Source organism: Octodon degus, unplaced genomic scaffold, assembly GCF_000260255.1.
Source record: "Octodon degus isolate 3935 unplaced genomic scaffold, OctDeg1.0 scaffold00017, whole genome shotgun sequence".
NCBI classification, from domain to species: domain Eukaryota; kingdom Metazoa; phylum Chordata; class Mammalia; order Rodentia; family Octodontidae; genus Octodon; species Octodon degus.
The window spans coordinates 2,546,740-2,563,260 of NW_004524593.1; the positions used below are offsets into that span (position 1 = coordinate 2,546,740).

Sequence of the window (16,521 nt, forward strand, 5' to 3'; positions counted from 1 at the left end):
AAGATAACAGAGCCGTTGTCTTATACTCACTACCCACAGCAGTGGTGATGGAGGGAAGGGGGAGATTGGTCTTCACCCTCTAGACTGGGAAACTGAAGACAATAGTTAGAGACCTGCCTTTCTTGTCATTGGTTGTGCACTGTGGCTGGGAGGGCCTGTGCAAAGGTGAAGGGACTTTTTGAAGCTCACTGCCCTTGAGGCTGCGCCACTTCTGAAGCTGTGCCTTGCTGCAGGGTGCTGTGTGCTCTGAGTGTGTTGACAGGGTGAGAACTATCTGTCAACTCTGTCCCTTTTGTAGCATTCATTTGGTAAGTGAAAGATTCTGAGATCTGAGGTAAACTTAATTTAATTACAAGTGGCAGGGTATAGGAAGATAATTAGTTAGCATGGTAAATGGGTGGAGCTCACGATAAGACGTTTTCGCATTTCTAAATATATATGAAAACCTTGACTTACGTCCCCCACCAGGCCCTGTTTTCTTATGAACTTTTGGAACTGTGAACCCCAACCCATGGAGAAGCAACAAGTACTCCCTCTCACAGGCCTCCCTTCCATTCCCCAGCTCTCCAGCTTCCCATGATCCCGCCCTTCTTACCCAATGAGGGTGGGTGCTGTGTAAACAATGTATGCTTTCCTTTCCCAATTTAAAAGATCACTCTTGGCTCTGGGACCTGCAGCCATAGCTCCAGCCGCCACCTGGCTTTGCTGCTCATGGTTGCAGGACCTTGGCCGAGGACCTGGACCTTTTTCTCTGGTGAGCAGCTGCAACATCTCAATACCCTCTTGGTCACAAAAGGTTTGATTTAACAAATTCCACAGGGTGACTTTTTAAATGGAAAATACCTGAGGCATGTCCTTTCTTCCTTGCCCAGCTCCACGCTAACCTTAAATTTCAGGGTCTTTATCTTGTGAGATACAAAACGTTTACAAGAAACAGATTATTTTTCCTCTTAAATTAATTAACAGTCTAGCCAGTTGAAAGTATTTCCTGCCCTTAGAAATTATAGGGTCTTTCTCTTTTGTATGTTAATAGAACACATGACACAGATTTATTGGCAATCCAGTAAAATAACCATCCAGTTTGGGATATAATTGGCAATAAAAACACTTCTTGGGCACTAATATTCTAGCTCAAATAATATACTTGAAAGGTTAGCCAGCAATTCAAGGCCACATGCAATTAAATGTTCTAGGAACTCAGAGGCAGAGATTGCTGACATTTAATGTGGTCACAGAAGGCTTCTGTGAAGCAGGGAGGTTTGAGCAGAGCCTGGAAGGATCAGCGCTGGGGCTGCTATGCACCCCGCAGGGCAGGCAGCAGGTCATATCATCTTTGTTAGTTTCTGAAGAGACCATGTGTTTTAGCTCAGCTGTACCCAGCAATAAACATTTGTTGAATTAATTCATAGGTAGAGATATTAACAGGTTTTCTAGGCTGAAGTAACAATACAAACACATGCACAATGTACAGATAAGCCTTCTGTGCTAGGAAACCCCAAGAACAAACTGGCCAAAGGAAAGCTTCCTATTAGGAAGTAGTGAGAATAACAAACCTAGGTTGGAGAGGCCCAAGGAGGCTAAGAAGAGTCAGACCTTCTCCTAAGACAATGAAGAGTCCCAACCCTCTCTCAGTGAAGGAGCAAACAGTATGAAAATTAACCAACTGTAACAAATGAGAAGAAAGAGAGGTATGATACTGCATAATATGAAAATTATACTTGGTCTTTGTCCGCATTTCCTGGCACAGGTCTCCTAAAACCTTTATCATTTCCAATGTGATTGGTGTCTTTTTTGTTTTTGTATACAAAAGGGATGACTGATGGCTGAGCTATCTTCAAGAGAGGAGCTGAACTTCTAAAGGCAACAAAACCGTTTGATTAGCAATTTGAACCCTTCGGCCAAACTCCCCTCACTCTCAAGATAGGGTAGGGAGAAGTGCTAAAGGTTTATTCCCTGATGGCCAATGCTTTAATCGATCATGCCCCATAGAATAAGGCCCTCGATTTCCAAAGGACAGGGTTCCAGAGCTTCCCCGCTGCTGAAGTTGTGGAGACGCCTGCAGAGTGACAGGACAGAGAGGCTTGAAAGGCCCTTGTCTTTCTCCAATACCTTGTCCTACACACCTTTTCATGTTTTCCTTTATGACATCCTCTGTAATGCATGAGTTATGTAAGGAGTGTTTCCCTCAGGTCGGTGAGCTGCTGAAGCAAATTAACTGAGCCCAAGGACCAAGTCAGATTTACTGGCTCCCAACCATAAATTTATTGTTGGTTGGTCAGAAATACAGGTCACAACCAGGACATGACTGGAATCCAAAGGGAGAGGGGTCTTTGAGACTGATCCTCAACTTTTGTTAGATAGTATCCGCACTGAATTGAACTGAACTGAATGAAACTGAACTGAACCGAACCAACCTGAACTGGACATCCTGTTGGCATCTGATGGAGAATTACTTGGTATATGGGGAAAATCCCTACACACATTTTAGAGATAAGAGGTTAATTTTTCTCTCTTTTATTGGCTACAGAACAGAAGAAAAAATATTTATCTTTTCTAAGGAGTACAACTGAGAAAGGCTTTGCCTTTGGGCTAGACCCCAGGGCTCAGGCCTGTACAACATTCATTCAAATCTAGCTAAAGTTTCCTAGTTGATGATCCTGAGCTGAACTTCTCATAGCCTTAGTTTTCATACATATGACACAAAAAATAGTAACACCTAATCTGTAGAATTCTTGTGAAAACTGAATGAGATAGTTTTGAAAAGCACTTAAAGAGGATGATGCCTAAGACACAGGAAACTCAGTTCACAGCTACAGAGAAAACTACTGGAAGGAAGGAGGTACCTGCCATTTTCCTGCTCTCTGAAATTCTTCATTAGTCCACTATCCACAGGAAACACAACCTGTGTTATCTAATTTATAGATTCGATTTCATCTTATCCTTCAAAACTATCCAACTAGGGGTCAGAGATATAGCTCAGCAGCATAGTGCCTGTCTGGCAAGCACAGGGACCTGAGTTCTACTCAGGACCAAACAAACAACTACCTGACTATAACTTTCACATTCCAGACCTGCAATCTCTTAAGTAGGTAAAACAGTGAGCTCAGCCTTTGTGCCTGATTCTCACCACCTCAACTAGCAACTTCCAATACTGAATTGAAAAGAACTAAAATACTTTTCAAGCAAGACTCAGAACTCAGAGAGCCCTGCAAGGCTCCAGGGATTATCCTCCACCAGTTTTCCTTCCCTTCTAGACCACAGGTTCCCAGCCTGGGATAGGCAGGAGTAGAGTTATCATAGGAGGCTCACAATTCAGTATGGGCTTGAGCAGTGTTAAAAAACACAAAGTTACACAGATGTCTTGTCTATATGTCTACATTTTCAAATTCTGCTCAGATTAATAAGTTATAAATTATGATTTATAACATTCTGTCATTATCTATTTTCTTAATATACAGATGCTAACTAAACCATCACTCCCGCATCAGTCTTTAATATCTTCAGACATTTCAAAGCAGATTAGTCAAGTGTGGGCATCAGGAAAAGCACAGTGCACTAAGAAAAAGAAATCAGAGACCACCTGTCCTTACCTATGTCCCTACATCCAGGAAAATAAACACCACAAAGCCAGGGACTAAGATAAGTAAAAAATAAGATGTCAGAAATCATCTTGTCCCTTGACACCAAGGTTCAGAGGGGATTTATATAGTAAGAAAAATCTGAAATAAAAGTTTGCCTTTCCTTGCCCCCACAAATAGATATCCATACTTGAAGGGGTAGCACATCTCTACATGTAAATCCTGAAACTTTCATTCAGTAAGGAGCCATCCAAAAAACACATGAGAATAAGAATGTAAGTAAAAATCAACAGCACCTCCAGACAGCTTACCTGTCCTGCCATTCAGGAGAATCGGCTTGCCCTCCAGCTCTCCTCTTATGGGGACAACTGTGATCTTATAGTCCGTCCCAGGCTCCAGACCTGGAAACAAGCAGGCAGCGCTGGACGTGAGGACAGGCCCCTGGGCCCACTTACAGCACTGCTCTTCCCCTGGATCCTTCTTGGGAGAGGTAGGTGAGGGCTTCTGCCCCTGTGATCAGTGGGCTCTGAAGCCCCATCAAGGGGCTTTCCCATTGTGGGAGGACCAGGACAGAGGAGCTACAGATGGTGGACTGTGTCTTTCTGTTGGGTCATCTAGAACTTACTTTTTAATTTTATTGATAGCCCCAATATTTTCTCCCCAAAATCATCTTCTCTTAAATGTTCCTTTCCTTTTCATTATAATAATTAGCCCAGATTTTTCCTCTCTTTCCTGTTAAAGTTACTTCTCCATAGAAGCAACATGAATGAATATTCTTTATGACACAATATTCACATTCCACCGGTAAAAGGCAGTCAAACAGCAGCATGAATGGGGCTCCCACTCATCCACCCGACAAATGCTGAGAATGCCAGAAGATGTTCCCTCAACGACGGGGGGCGGGGGGGGCGGGTAGATGTCAGACAAAGATTGAGAATTTAACAGGTGGTAAATAACCCTCAGGCCCTTCAGCTTCACGGACTTCTTCCAAAGCACTGTGCCTAAGTAGGTACTCATGATTGTATATGACTTTTTAAAGAGTGCCCTGAAAAATGTATTAATTTCAAGCAATGTAAAGCTTGGCCCACTCTTGTGTTTTCATTTCCTGAGTTCCAGCTCTCAGCAGAATTGGCTGAGTCCCCTCTCCAGGCCTCTGATGCCCTTCCAGGCATTGGGTTCAATAAAGCAATTTCAAGTCCCTCCTTAGGCTTCAGTACACACACACACACACACACACACACACACACATTTCTCCAAAAGGAAGCTCTGTGTGTTACCAAATCCACCCTAACACACAGATAGGGTCTTATTTGAGAGAACATGTCAGAAGGGTGCTCTGTTTACAAGGTGCCCTGGGAGTCCAACTCTGGGAAGCTGGAACACAGTCTGCAGGCCTCGGATGCAGGCTCTTGCCTGGCAGTCTCAGAGGTCAGGGTCTGAGTGTAATTCCAAAGGTCCTAGGACCCATTATGCACACTGTCCCCACCTCAGCATCCACAGCGTCATTTCACACCCCCTTTGTTGACTCTTACCAGTGATGTCATATCGGCTCTTGGGTTCACGGCTCTTGGGTACAGTGACCTCAGCCACCTCATGCCCTGTCAACGGACCATATCGCAGCTTGTAGTAGTCCACCTCAGTTGGGGGATTCTCCCACTCCACATCAAGGGAGTTCTCAGTCTCTTCTGTCACCCAGGCAGTGCCAACCACAGCAAGATCTAGGTGAGGGGCCAGAGAGGGCAAGAGAAAATGATAAGCAGAGGTCATGAAGGTATAAAAGAAGTTGTTAATTGCCGCATTTGGCCCCTGATCCACTGAGAGCTGGCTACAGTTCCAGGATGTGGAGCTGAAGGGGCCTCTCAGAGCCACCCAAATCACAACTAGCTGCTGTTTTCACATTCTCCATGGAAAGAAACTGTTCTGGGAAAATCTCTGCACCCAACAAGTGCAATGCAGCCCTTCCTGTGCAAGCTGACCGTGGCCAAGCCCGAGCCATAGCCCTCAAAGTCAACCATGCACACCACCCAGCCAGGGCCTAGACAGCTCTAATGCCCATGCCTTTGGTTACCAAGTCCTTGTACTCAGAGACAACCTCAGGATGAGATACACAGGTCTTTCCATGTAAAGTTGCAAACATGTATTTCAAGTTTTCTATACCAGTTCCTTCTTCCATGGCTCTAATTATAGCCCTTCCCCAAAATTTGCCGCAACAGATTTTGAGGCGAAAACTACAAAGTAGGTGACTTGGTTTTTCTATATATCCTCCTAGTCCCTTCTACCAGACTTTAGTTTTCCCACATCTCTCCTAAGGTATTTGTGCTGCCTCACCTATCTGTCTTATGAATCTAAAATGATCGCACATCTGTATTCATCATGAAGTACTGAGAGCTAAATGTTTGCCCTTCCATTTGGGAAGAAACATGAAATCATAATACAAAGCAATAGACTGCTGCAGCAGTTCTAGGGAGGTGCTTTCCAGTGGGCAGTGCTCATATCTTTGAAGAACACTTTGAAATTGCAAAATTCATGGAATCCCAGGCTGCTGATGAAGGTTGGTCCAGAAATTTAGAACTGGGCAGATGTAAGTGCCCTGGATGTAAGCCCTGTCCCCTCTGCTGTCCTATCTCCAACTTAGCTTTCTGCAAGTGTTTCTGCCTAAGCTGGTTGACCACTTGTCCTGGACAGGAAACCAATAGGTCAGCCAAGGTGTGAACTCATTGGTCTCAAGGCTCCTCAGCCCTGAGTGGCCCGGATCTTCTGTTATGGATAAAGAATTGTGTTGCACCTTCCTTCCCATGCATTTCCTCCTCTCACTACCAGATTTTGCCTGCCAAGTCTCCCTCCTCATTCTGTTTCTAGATTCCTTTCAAAGATGGAATTCCCTGGGGGGTCAAGTGAAGAGGAGAGTAATGAAGGTGATGGAGTCTCCTACGTGGCCTAAGAGAATTGGGAAGGATTCCCAAATGAAAACAAAGATTTAACAAGTGTTCAAGATTATAATGGGGGGATAAGGACTGCTCAGTCTGGACTTCCCTTAGGAACAAAAAAATAATGTGTTTAGCTTAAATCAGATCAGACAGGAAGACAAACTTCACAGTAGCAGAATTTAACAGCTCCCAGAGGCGTTGCTAAGACTTTCAGAACACATGTCCATCGCTGGGAAGCTGGACTGTGCCCTAGCTTAGCGCAGACACAGACACAGACAAAAATGGAAGTCTGGCATGGCCCTCTTGGACTGGGGCTCTCCCCATGGATATGAACCACTTCGACATCAGCATAAGACAGGGCCACTCTGCAACCACATTAGACCAAGCCAAAAGCAAGCCTCTGTAGTGACCATGGCTGACGGCAGACAAACACATGGCTGCTGCTCTCACTAATGTCCAAGCACCCCATCTCCTTACTCACGGGAATGACGGCCACTTCTTTCCATTTGACGTGTCCACCCCCTCTCAGTGCAACTAAGATACCAACCACAGAATTACCCCATTGCTTGACAGCATCCAGCTCAAACCAAATCCCCACTCCCTTAAATCCTCCCCCCAATTAGCTAGCCCAACCCCAAATTCTAGAATCACTCCATTCCTGCACCCTCTTACTGGGATGTCCCCACAGTTTTCCATGATGTACATTCTGCTATGCTAAAACAATCAACCCAACTTGTTCAACTACAGGTGTGTTTCTAGGGATCTCCAGCTGCAGACACTGGCGTGGGCCATCAAAAACTGTGCCCTCAAGCTGCCAGCTCTGTCTCTGCATGTCTCTGTCTCTCTCTCTCTCTCTCTCTCTCTCTCTCTCTCTCTCTCTCTCTCTCTCTCTCTCTCTCTCTCTCTCTCTCCCTGCTTTTGCTGATGCTCTCCATGCTGTCTATCCTTACTCTGCTCTATTCTGCCACCAAAATAGGACACACAGCCTAATCTGCAAAGACAAACACGCCAAAGTCCCATCCACCTGGGGCTTTCCCCAGGAGTTTGGGGCAGGATGGAGGGAGTAAATTCTTCTGAGTACACAGAACTGTGCTGCCACCAGGCACTCAATACAAATGTGTTGAGCAGAGAAACGGATCAGTTACTCAACGCAATTTCCGCAAACCCTTGAGGAGCTACTTTAAGAACTTTCTTAAGGAAATAAGACTCTCTAAAGAGTACAGCTGCCAGGTGGATTACTTTTAGGGGAAGCTCCTCTGCTAAAAAAGGGAACACCTGCTCCCTTGTCCCTTCCTCTCTGCCCTTTAAGACTGTTAACCACCTTCAAAGTTGTGAAAGTCAAAAATCTTGAGTGATGGACAAGAAACCGGACAAGATGGCCAGGTCACTCTGATTCATTCTTTTTCATAATGCTAAATTACTCACTCAGACACATTCGAGTCTGTTACCTTTTTTCAGCATGAGATGTATGGCCCCAGACAGCATCCTGAGGGATGGGTCCATTTCTACATGTGATGAGCAGTATTTCCTACAGGAATATCTGTCTCAATAAAAGTTCTTTGCTTTCTTTGTTCAGAGGAAGAACACTTCTTTTACAGCTACTTTGGGCCTCTCCTTGCTTGCTGCAGGTTAGGAACTTCTTTCCATTATTTTATCTCTTTCTTGTGTTTCCCAGCTTTGCACTGACCTTGAGGTACACCTACTGCATTGGAATAGCAGTTAGGGGGAAGAATCTGCTTGACTGGCTGTAGAGCCCATCCAGGGGTTTGGAAGAGCCCACTCTGTGGGTCCTAGAGATGTACCTTTGGCTTCCTGTCTGCTCCCTTGTCCCTTCCTCTCTGGCTCTGTTCCTCTGTGCTATTCCCCTATAGGCATGAGCCACACAGCACTTCACCGCACTCTTCTGCCATATTGTTTCCACCTTGGAGCCAGCCAACCATGGACTGAATTCCCCAAAACCATGAGTCAAATTAAACTTCTCATCCTTTCAATTGGGGATGTTGGCTATTGTGTCCAGTGATGGAGAAACTAACTAATACAATTGGAAGACACAGGCAGGATGCTTCTCCTTCCAAACATGTTGGTGATACAGATGTTGTCCTAGAGACCATGTCCTTTCAAGCCAGCCTCCACTGGTCCTCACTCATGCTGTTTTTCAAGTTAGGACCTCTAGGAATTAACAGGGCCCTTTCCCTCTGACCTCTGAGGCCTGCCAGTGGGGGCTACCAGCAGATCAGAGAGCAGGAGAGAGGGAAGGTGACCAATGTCTACTTCCTCCCTATAGGAAAACAATAGAAATCCTGCTTCTTCAATAGCTTCATCCCTATGCTCAAACTTGATGAGTGGCCTTAGAGGCCCACAGAGAGGTGAGGGATATAAGTGACTTCTTTCTTTGGTGGGGCTTTGGGACAGGGTTCAGAGCTCAGGCCTTACTAATCTCAGGGACACTGAGACCTCTTGAACCTTGGTTGGGCAGGCTGCCACTATTGACTTGGAGGACCCAGTAATTCAGGGAGAGGGGAGAGATAACCAGACCTCTTCTCAGAATTGAGGACTGGAGCAACTCTAGTTTTCCAACCTAAAATTAAAGCAATGGCCTGATCAACAGGAAGGTACTGTGTCTGTGGAGAAAGCAGGAGGAAGCATTCAACACAGGTCCTTGCTGAAAGAGGGGAGGCATCTGATTGCTTCCTCACCTGTGGTGGCCAGCAGGTGCTGCGGGCTGCTGGCGATGTCCTTCTTCACATTGCGCAGGGTGACTATGTATTTGGTCCCAGGCATCAGGTCAGGAATCTCATAGGTGTGCTGCTCCTTGGGCACCTGGACCTGCTTCCCAGAGAGCTCCTTCCCCAGGGGGTAGTAGCTCAGGAGATAGTGGTCCACGTCACTGGAAGGCTCCCAGCCCACCAGCAGGGAGTTCTCTGTGCTCTTCAGCAGCTGCAGGCCCTGAGGGGGGATGACTGGTGCAGAACAGGGGCGGGGAGAGGGCAAGAACTTAGGGGCAGAAACCGCTGCTGATGAGTGACCAATGAGCACTGCTGGGGTGCTTAGCACCGTGATTGTGAGCCAGGGGGTAACAGGCCTCAGTAGCACCCTTCTGGACACACAGTCCAGGCAGTTATGATCTGGCTAGGAGTCAATACAGACTCTCTGCCTCAACCCCCATGGCCATTATACCCATGGCCATCAGATCATAAGACCAGGGATTCCCAGAGCTCAAGTCCCAAACTAGTAGCATCTGCATCAACTATGACCTTGTAGAAATGCAAATTCTCAGACCCTGTGCCTTTGTTTGTTTTCTTGGACAGGGTTCAAGTAAGTTGCTGAGTTGCCCAAGGTGAGATCAAACTTTTTTTTGCAGTACCAGGGATTGAACTCAGGACCCTGAGCTTGCTAGGCAAGCGTTTATTCTACTCAGCTATCTCCTGCCCCGAGATCAAACTTTTGACCCACTGCCTCAGTCTCCCAGAGTGCTGGAATCACAGCCCTGCCCCAGCACCCAGCAGTCTGTTTTTAGGAACCCTCCAGAGGAGTCTGCTGTAAGCCAAAGGCTGGGCCCACTGCACAGGACAGTGTGTTAGACATTGTTTAGATGTTCAGTGGAGATCTTGAGTGGGAGGAAGTGACTCTCACCCTGGGAGCAGTCGGGACCAGTGAAGCCCAGCTCGCAGTAACACTCGCCCGTGTCACAGAAACCGTGGCCGCTGCAGTCGCCAGGACAGCGCTGCTCGCTGCAGTCCTCCGATGTGAAGTCTTCGTGGCACTGGCAGACGCCACGCACGCACACGCCGTGGCCGCTGCAGTCCTGCGGGCAGGCGGGGTAGGCGCAGTCGGCGCCCACATAGGGCTCGTCGCACAGGCAGCGCCCATCCACGCAACGCCCGTGGCCGCTGCATGCCCCGGGGCAGGAGGGCAGCTCACAGTCCACGCCCTCCCAGCCCTGCTCGCAGTGACAGCTGCAGGTGTGAGGGGAAAAGGTCCCATGGCCGCTGCAGTGACGGGTCAGATCTGGGAGGAAGAGGAAAAACAGGAGGGGTGAGTGGAGGGTGGGTGGAGGGTGAGAGCTTTGCCTGGAGATGGGTGGGAGAAGATGTGTGGCATCCTGTCTGTGGATGGGGCGGGCTCTCCAGGAGAGACTGAGCCGGTGCTTTCCAGCTGGGCGCCACCCATGTGCCTACGGAGCTACACAACCACCTGCATCCTTTCCCCTTCCTATTGAATTCCCCTAGTTCCTTCCATCTGGGTGGTTGAGGTTACTGGATGCTTTTCTGTGAAAGGGACTTAGATGCTGTATTGGTGCTGGTTGCTGGCCCGGGGAGATGGGCTGAGATCCAGACAGGTGGGAAGCTGGCTTCTCCTGGGGGAGGGACTGAACTTAGCCAGGCCCCCTTATCCAACAAGTAGTGTTGATGGCTTGAAAGGTGACGTCAGAAGCTCCCTGCTGGCCCTGCCTGCAGGGGGCAGCAGGATGGCAGGCAGTGTAAACTGAAAATGTCCATGTCCCTTCCTCAAGACCTTCCCAAAGTGGAGCTCCTCCAAGCAGGGCTACACTGCGTGAGTCGTGGCCACATCCCCAGCTGCTAATACCATATCTGGCATTCTACATGCGCTGATCACCACGCAGTTTGTCCAGGTATAAAAATGTATGAGGACCGCTCACTGTTGTCTAGTTCAGTCTGGAAGATTTATGTTTTGAGAAGGGTGGGCAGAGGAAACTTTACCGTGCACAAATGAAATTGTAGCACTTCATAGATAATAGTTTCCAGCTTCCTGAATATTAGGAATCTAATACATACCATCTCTACTTCTCAGAACGATGCGATCCGCAGGTAAGGGGGCCCCTGGAAGCATTTGCATTGGAAGCATTAACTGAGGGGTCTACTCCAGATGCCCCTGAAACTAGCACACACCAATAAAGAGCAGGGCCCTCGAGAAAACTCAAGAGGAGGGAACACCTGGCGCAGAGTATTTGCGAGGCTGGTGGAGCCCTGTGCGTAGCCGGTGCTTGTCAAGTGCTTGTCGCACAACCACCACGTACTGAACTCACCAGCTGCCCCTTGGCAGCAGTGCTGGACATTGCACTGCTCCTTCCACTCTGCCATCTCTTCCTCCAGTTTCTTCACCCGGGCCAGGAGATCCTGGAAGCTATCTGACAAGTCACAGTCCTTCGGTGGCACCTGAAGGCGGATGTTGTGCTTGAAGATGAAGTTCTGTCCCTCTCCCTCCTCCCCTGTGGCCAAGAGGGAGGTCCCATTATCACTGAGCGACTGTGGGTCGGCCTCCACCTGCACCATGGTGGACTTGGGCATCTCAATATTGTAGTTGTGGCTGATGGTGACCAGCTGGTCCTTGTTGGTGCAGCCTTGAGGCTCTGGTGTGGCCGGGGCTGAAGTCACCAGGAGCACACAGTCAAGCAGGAGCCCTAGGGGGAAGCCAAAAGCCCCCTGGATACCCATCCTCAGAGAGATGGAACAGCGCCTCCAGGAACCCTGTCCAGAAAGGTGCAGAAGAGAGCCATTAGTTTGCTGAAGGAAACAGGCATTTTGAACATATTCTATGCATCCACAGGTAACTGAAAAACTGGGAGAAATAATTCATTCCCTCTCTCCCAAGGTTCTCAACCAAATATCTTCCTTGCCTCCCTCTCACACTGCCCATCCCACCTGCTCTCTAGTGTCTCCTGCTCATGCCCCCGGAATTGCCTTCTGAGCACTTGGTATATCTCAGGCAGTGTTCCGAATGCCTGTGGATAGAATGGAATGGAGTGGTCAGGGGCACACTTGAGATTGGACAGCGGGTAATAAGTGTCCATTGGAAAAGGAGGGTGTTCATTGCTATCATGGAAGATGGGGATGAAGTCAGAATAAACAGGGAGTGGCAAAGAAGAGGCAGGTGCCTGATGGGCCAGGAGGAATTCAGAGGTGGGAACTTGGCTGGAAGGAGCTGCATGGCAGAGACAGGAAGGAGGCCTCCGTGGGAAAGGCCAAGTCGTGCCAACTGAGCAAGGCACATTAGAGCTTCTGAAGGGCCACTGGGGCTGTGGCGTGTGGCCACACCATACAGGAGGTGCTGGCAGTACAGAGGGGGCTCTCCACAGAACCCACACAGGGTGCTGGAGCAGCTCAGGGATTTGTGATCTCTAGGAATTTCAATCCTGGGCTTTAGCTGGGAGAGAAGAAGAAGTGTGACCCGGAGAGGACCGAGGCTCTGACACCGGCATAGATTTGCTGTCACAAAAGCAGCCAGCAAAGGCTTGGGGGTCAGCTTGCAACTTCTAGGACAGTGTGGGGATGTTGTATGGCAGGTGCTAGGAAGAAATAATGATGTTTCACAATTGCCTTCTTAAAAGGTTCAGCTAAATAACACATAATACTCAGGAGGAGGCCTGAGACTTAGCGCCATAGCCCACTAATCTGCTCCCATTGAGGGCAGACCACAGATTGGAACCTGGAGCAAAGTCTCCAGGGTGGAGCTGTTCACCCCTGTGTGCCCTGAGGTCCCAGCAGCAACACACAGTGATCGCTAAAACACCTACTGTGTTCACCCACCCAGCACAGGAGTTTCTGTCATCTAGACTCCACCTGCCAGACAGGAGTCAGAAAAGCAGACCTCTCTCCCTACTCCTGTCCCACACCCACCCCTAGCCCTGGCTCACTGTCCCTGGGACCTAAATGAAGTGCAGATGTTTTTTCTGAAGAAGTTCTAAATGAATACCCCTGAAAAGCCAGACACTCTTGCCATAAACCACAGCAAGGCTGCGCAGCACCCAGTCTCACGGCGTTTGGTTTTGAAGCCTGGAGATGAGAAAGCCCAGAAACTCCCATAGAAGCTGTCCATGTCACCTGTCCTACTGAAGGAGACATCCTTGCTCATCAGAGCCTCTCAGATTCCACAAGTTGAGCTCAGATTTTCCTGGGCAAGGTGATTTCTCGAAAGACGAGATGAGGAAAATCTTGACCTAACACTTGGTCAAGCACCACAGAGGTGAGGGAAGCTACTGGCGCTCACTGTAACGCATGCAGGACACTGTCCTCCTTGAAGGGGTGACTGCATCCACTTGCCAGCACAAAGCACTCTGAACTGAGGAGAAAGGGGTGAGGGGGCACCAACTGTCACTAAGAAGAATGCTGGAAGATCATGTCTGAATAGGAATTGTTACTCCCTTGAGAGGGAGCATCCTACAGAAAGCGGGGCAAATGTGCTGGAGAGCATGAGGCTTTCTACATCCAGGAAGCCAGGTGTCCCCGGGACTCAGTCTTGAGGCTGATTGTGGCTTTAATTCCAACTGCAGAGGGCCGCTGGGTGGCACAGGAAGGTGGTAGCCCGATGCTGCTTTATACAGCTTTTCTGGGACAGGACTTTTTTTTTTATTTTTTAAGGAAGGGTCTACAGGGTGTTTAGGGTCTCACTACTAGATAAGACTCATAGCGATCCGCCTGTTTACCACCTCCCAAGAGCTGGGATTGCAGGCGCATGCCACCACGCCCAGTCTCAATTGCCATCTCAGCGCACCCCAGGGGCAGGCCCGGGATTGAATCCTGTGCCCTGCACCTGCTTGTAGGTGCTTTAATCTACTGAGCTATTCAGCCCGCCCTAGGACAAGACTTTTGAGGGGTACTCTGCTTATCATGAGGGGGCTGGCCGATCCCCCTCACTCTGCCCTCAGAGTCCCTGATGTCACAGGGCTCTGATTCCCCTTGGTAGCTGAACCTGCCCCTAGTCTTTAATTTCCAGTCAAACAGTGACTGCTCCTACGTCTGCTCTTGTTTCCAGATAGCCCTGCAAGCTCAGAGATGCCCGTAACTATAACATTTTGGACTCGCTGTATCTCCAGCCTCATAGCACAGTGCTCGCCAAGTATGTGTGAATTAGATAATGGCCATTGGAGTGAGTATGTGCGTGCGTGGGTGTGTGTGCACATGTGTGTGCACGTGCGTGTGTGTGCGCATGTGTGTGTGTGTGTGTGTGTGTGTGTGTGTGTATTAGACAATGGATACTGTGCCAAACACATTATAAGCATCAGGAACATTTCATCCTCAAAATGCTGACCGTGAGTTGAGAGCATTCTTTATTATGGGTGCTCAGTGAGGTAAAGCAAGTTGGCTAAAGACACAGAGCTAGTCAGCTTCAGAGATGGGAGCACACACCAGGTCCCTGTCCACCCTGCGTCTGGGTTCTTCATCTCTCTGCGATGTGTACTGCAGGCATGAAAAGAAAAAAAAATTTCCTGTTCCTGCTGTACCTTTTTTTTTTTTGAGAGATAGATTCTTATGAAAATAAAGGAAACTTGAACCAGGTGTGGTGGTGAATGCCTGTAATCCCAGCACTCTGGGCTGAGGCTGGAGGGTCATTGTGAGTTCAAGGTCAAGCCTGCCATATACATTGAGACCCTGCTTCAAAAAAAGAGAGAAAGAAAAAAGGAAAGAGAGAGAGAGAGATATGAGAAAATGAGAGAGAGAATCCTCAAAGCATGGGTACTCCATAAAGCATTGATAAATTGATAACTGGGGTCAGGGTGTGGCTCATGGGCAGAGCACATGCCTGTGCCCATACTTTCTCTGAACAGTGTCAAGATGATTTTCAGAGAGATGACTTGTTTTCTGCACAGGGAGGATAAGTCCAGTTACTTCTGATGAGATGCTGGAAATTCCCTTGCTCAGAAACACCGAGGTACTCGAAGACCTCTGGCCCCTGTGGCTGATGTCAACCAACCCGTAGTCAGTGGAGGACAGACTCCTCATGCTGCTGGTGCTCTCCAACCCAAGGATTGGGTGTCCTCTATGTCACCTCATTCTCAACAAAGGACATACACCCTTGGTTGGGAAAAAGTACTAATACTAAAAAGAGCAGGGACCAAGCTCTAGTCATCATTACAGATCTTTCTAGTTAAATTCTGGGCTGTCTCTGGCTCCCACAATTACCTCATCCTGACTTTATGGTTAACCTCAAACAAATGAGAGCACTGCTTTGGATTTTAGAAAAACTGTATCATCATGGATTTCCAGTGCAGTCACTTAAGATATTCTGCACCCAAATGATGGGGTGGACATTGTTGGCCTATGAAAATGAAAGAAGTAGGTGCCACAAATGTCACTCTTTCCCTAACTCTCTCGGGCATATTTTGCTAGTGATCCACAAGCTGAGCCTTGGGTGACTCAGAGGACTTGTGGCCCAAGCACTTGTTCCAGGACAGCAAGTTCTCAAGTGGCTGAGGAACTGACCCTGGTTCAACAGATCTTGAAGTGGAGACCTTAGGCAACCAATGTAGCCCAGTCTCCTTCTCCTTCATCATGTTAGAGTAGAATGTGTCCAAGGCAGCACTGTTTCTAAGTCCACCACCACCTGGCTGAATCAACTACTGTATATACAAATATTTTTATCTTCAGTCTCTCTGATGCTGACCTGTCTGTTCATGGAGAATGCAAGACAAGAATGGATGAGAAGAAAAAATTGTCTTAGTGTGAAAGGCTTCATCTATTCTATCAAGACTTCCTCTGGACCCCGCATTCAGAATTCAGTGGGGTCTTCTGAGGAGTGTTTACAGCTGATCTTTGCCTTGGTGCATGAAGCTCTGCTACCCACAAGAGGTAGAAAAGAGGAAGGTGGGAGCCTCTACACCAGCCCTGGCTCTCCATCACTTTCCCAGGGGTGAGCACAGGCTTGTTTTGATCCGCCTACCCAAATGGGCAGTGATTACGGGGTCTGCCATTCTCTAAGCGATTACGGCATGCCAGACTGTAATATTGAAAACCTACTCTGGGGCTGGGGGAGTAGGTCAATGGCAGAGCCTGCCCTAACATGCACCAGGTCCAAGATTCAATCCCTAGCACTAAACCAAACCAAAACAAAAATAAACTTATCCCTGAACATGAAAGACATTCATTCACACATAGGAATGAATTACTTTTTCACAGAAAGGCCTTCCCTTAGCTTTTGGATCAGGCTTAACCACAGTGAGAAGATAAAATAGACACAGGTTCTAAATCCAGAGACCTTCCTTCCCCACATCCAACCAA

The 16,521-nt window shown here is 48.1% G+C and overlaps 1 protein-coding gene across 2 annotated transcripts in view; it reads right to left on the bottom strand.

Moving 5' to 3' along the window:
- Tnn (tenascin N) overlaps positions 1–11,961 on the bottom strand; it is a 72,815-nt gene extending 60,854 nt beyond the window's left edge. For both annotated transcript variants that reach the window (XM_023710383.1, XM_004626782.1), the window contains exons 1-5: positions 11,553–11,961; positions 10,139–10,513; positions 9,202–9,465; positions 5,111–5,296; positions 3,890–3,979 (exon numbers count right to left, since the gene is read on the bottom strand). In XM_023710383.1, coding sequence (XP_023566151.1) covers positions 3,890–3,979; positions 5,111–5,296; positions 9,202–9,465; positions 10,139–10,513; positions 11,553–11,961 — 1,324 coding nt within the window. The remainder of the gene's footprint in view (positions 1–3,889; positions 3,980–5,110; positions 5,297–9,201; positions 9,466–10,138; positions 10,514–11,552) is intronic.
- Positions 11,962–16,521: the final 4,560 nt, after the last annotated feature.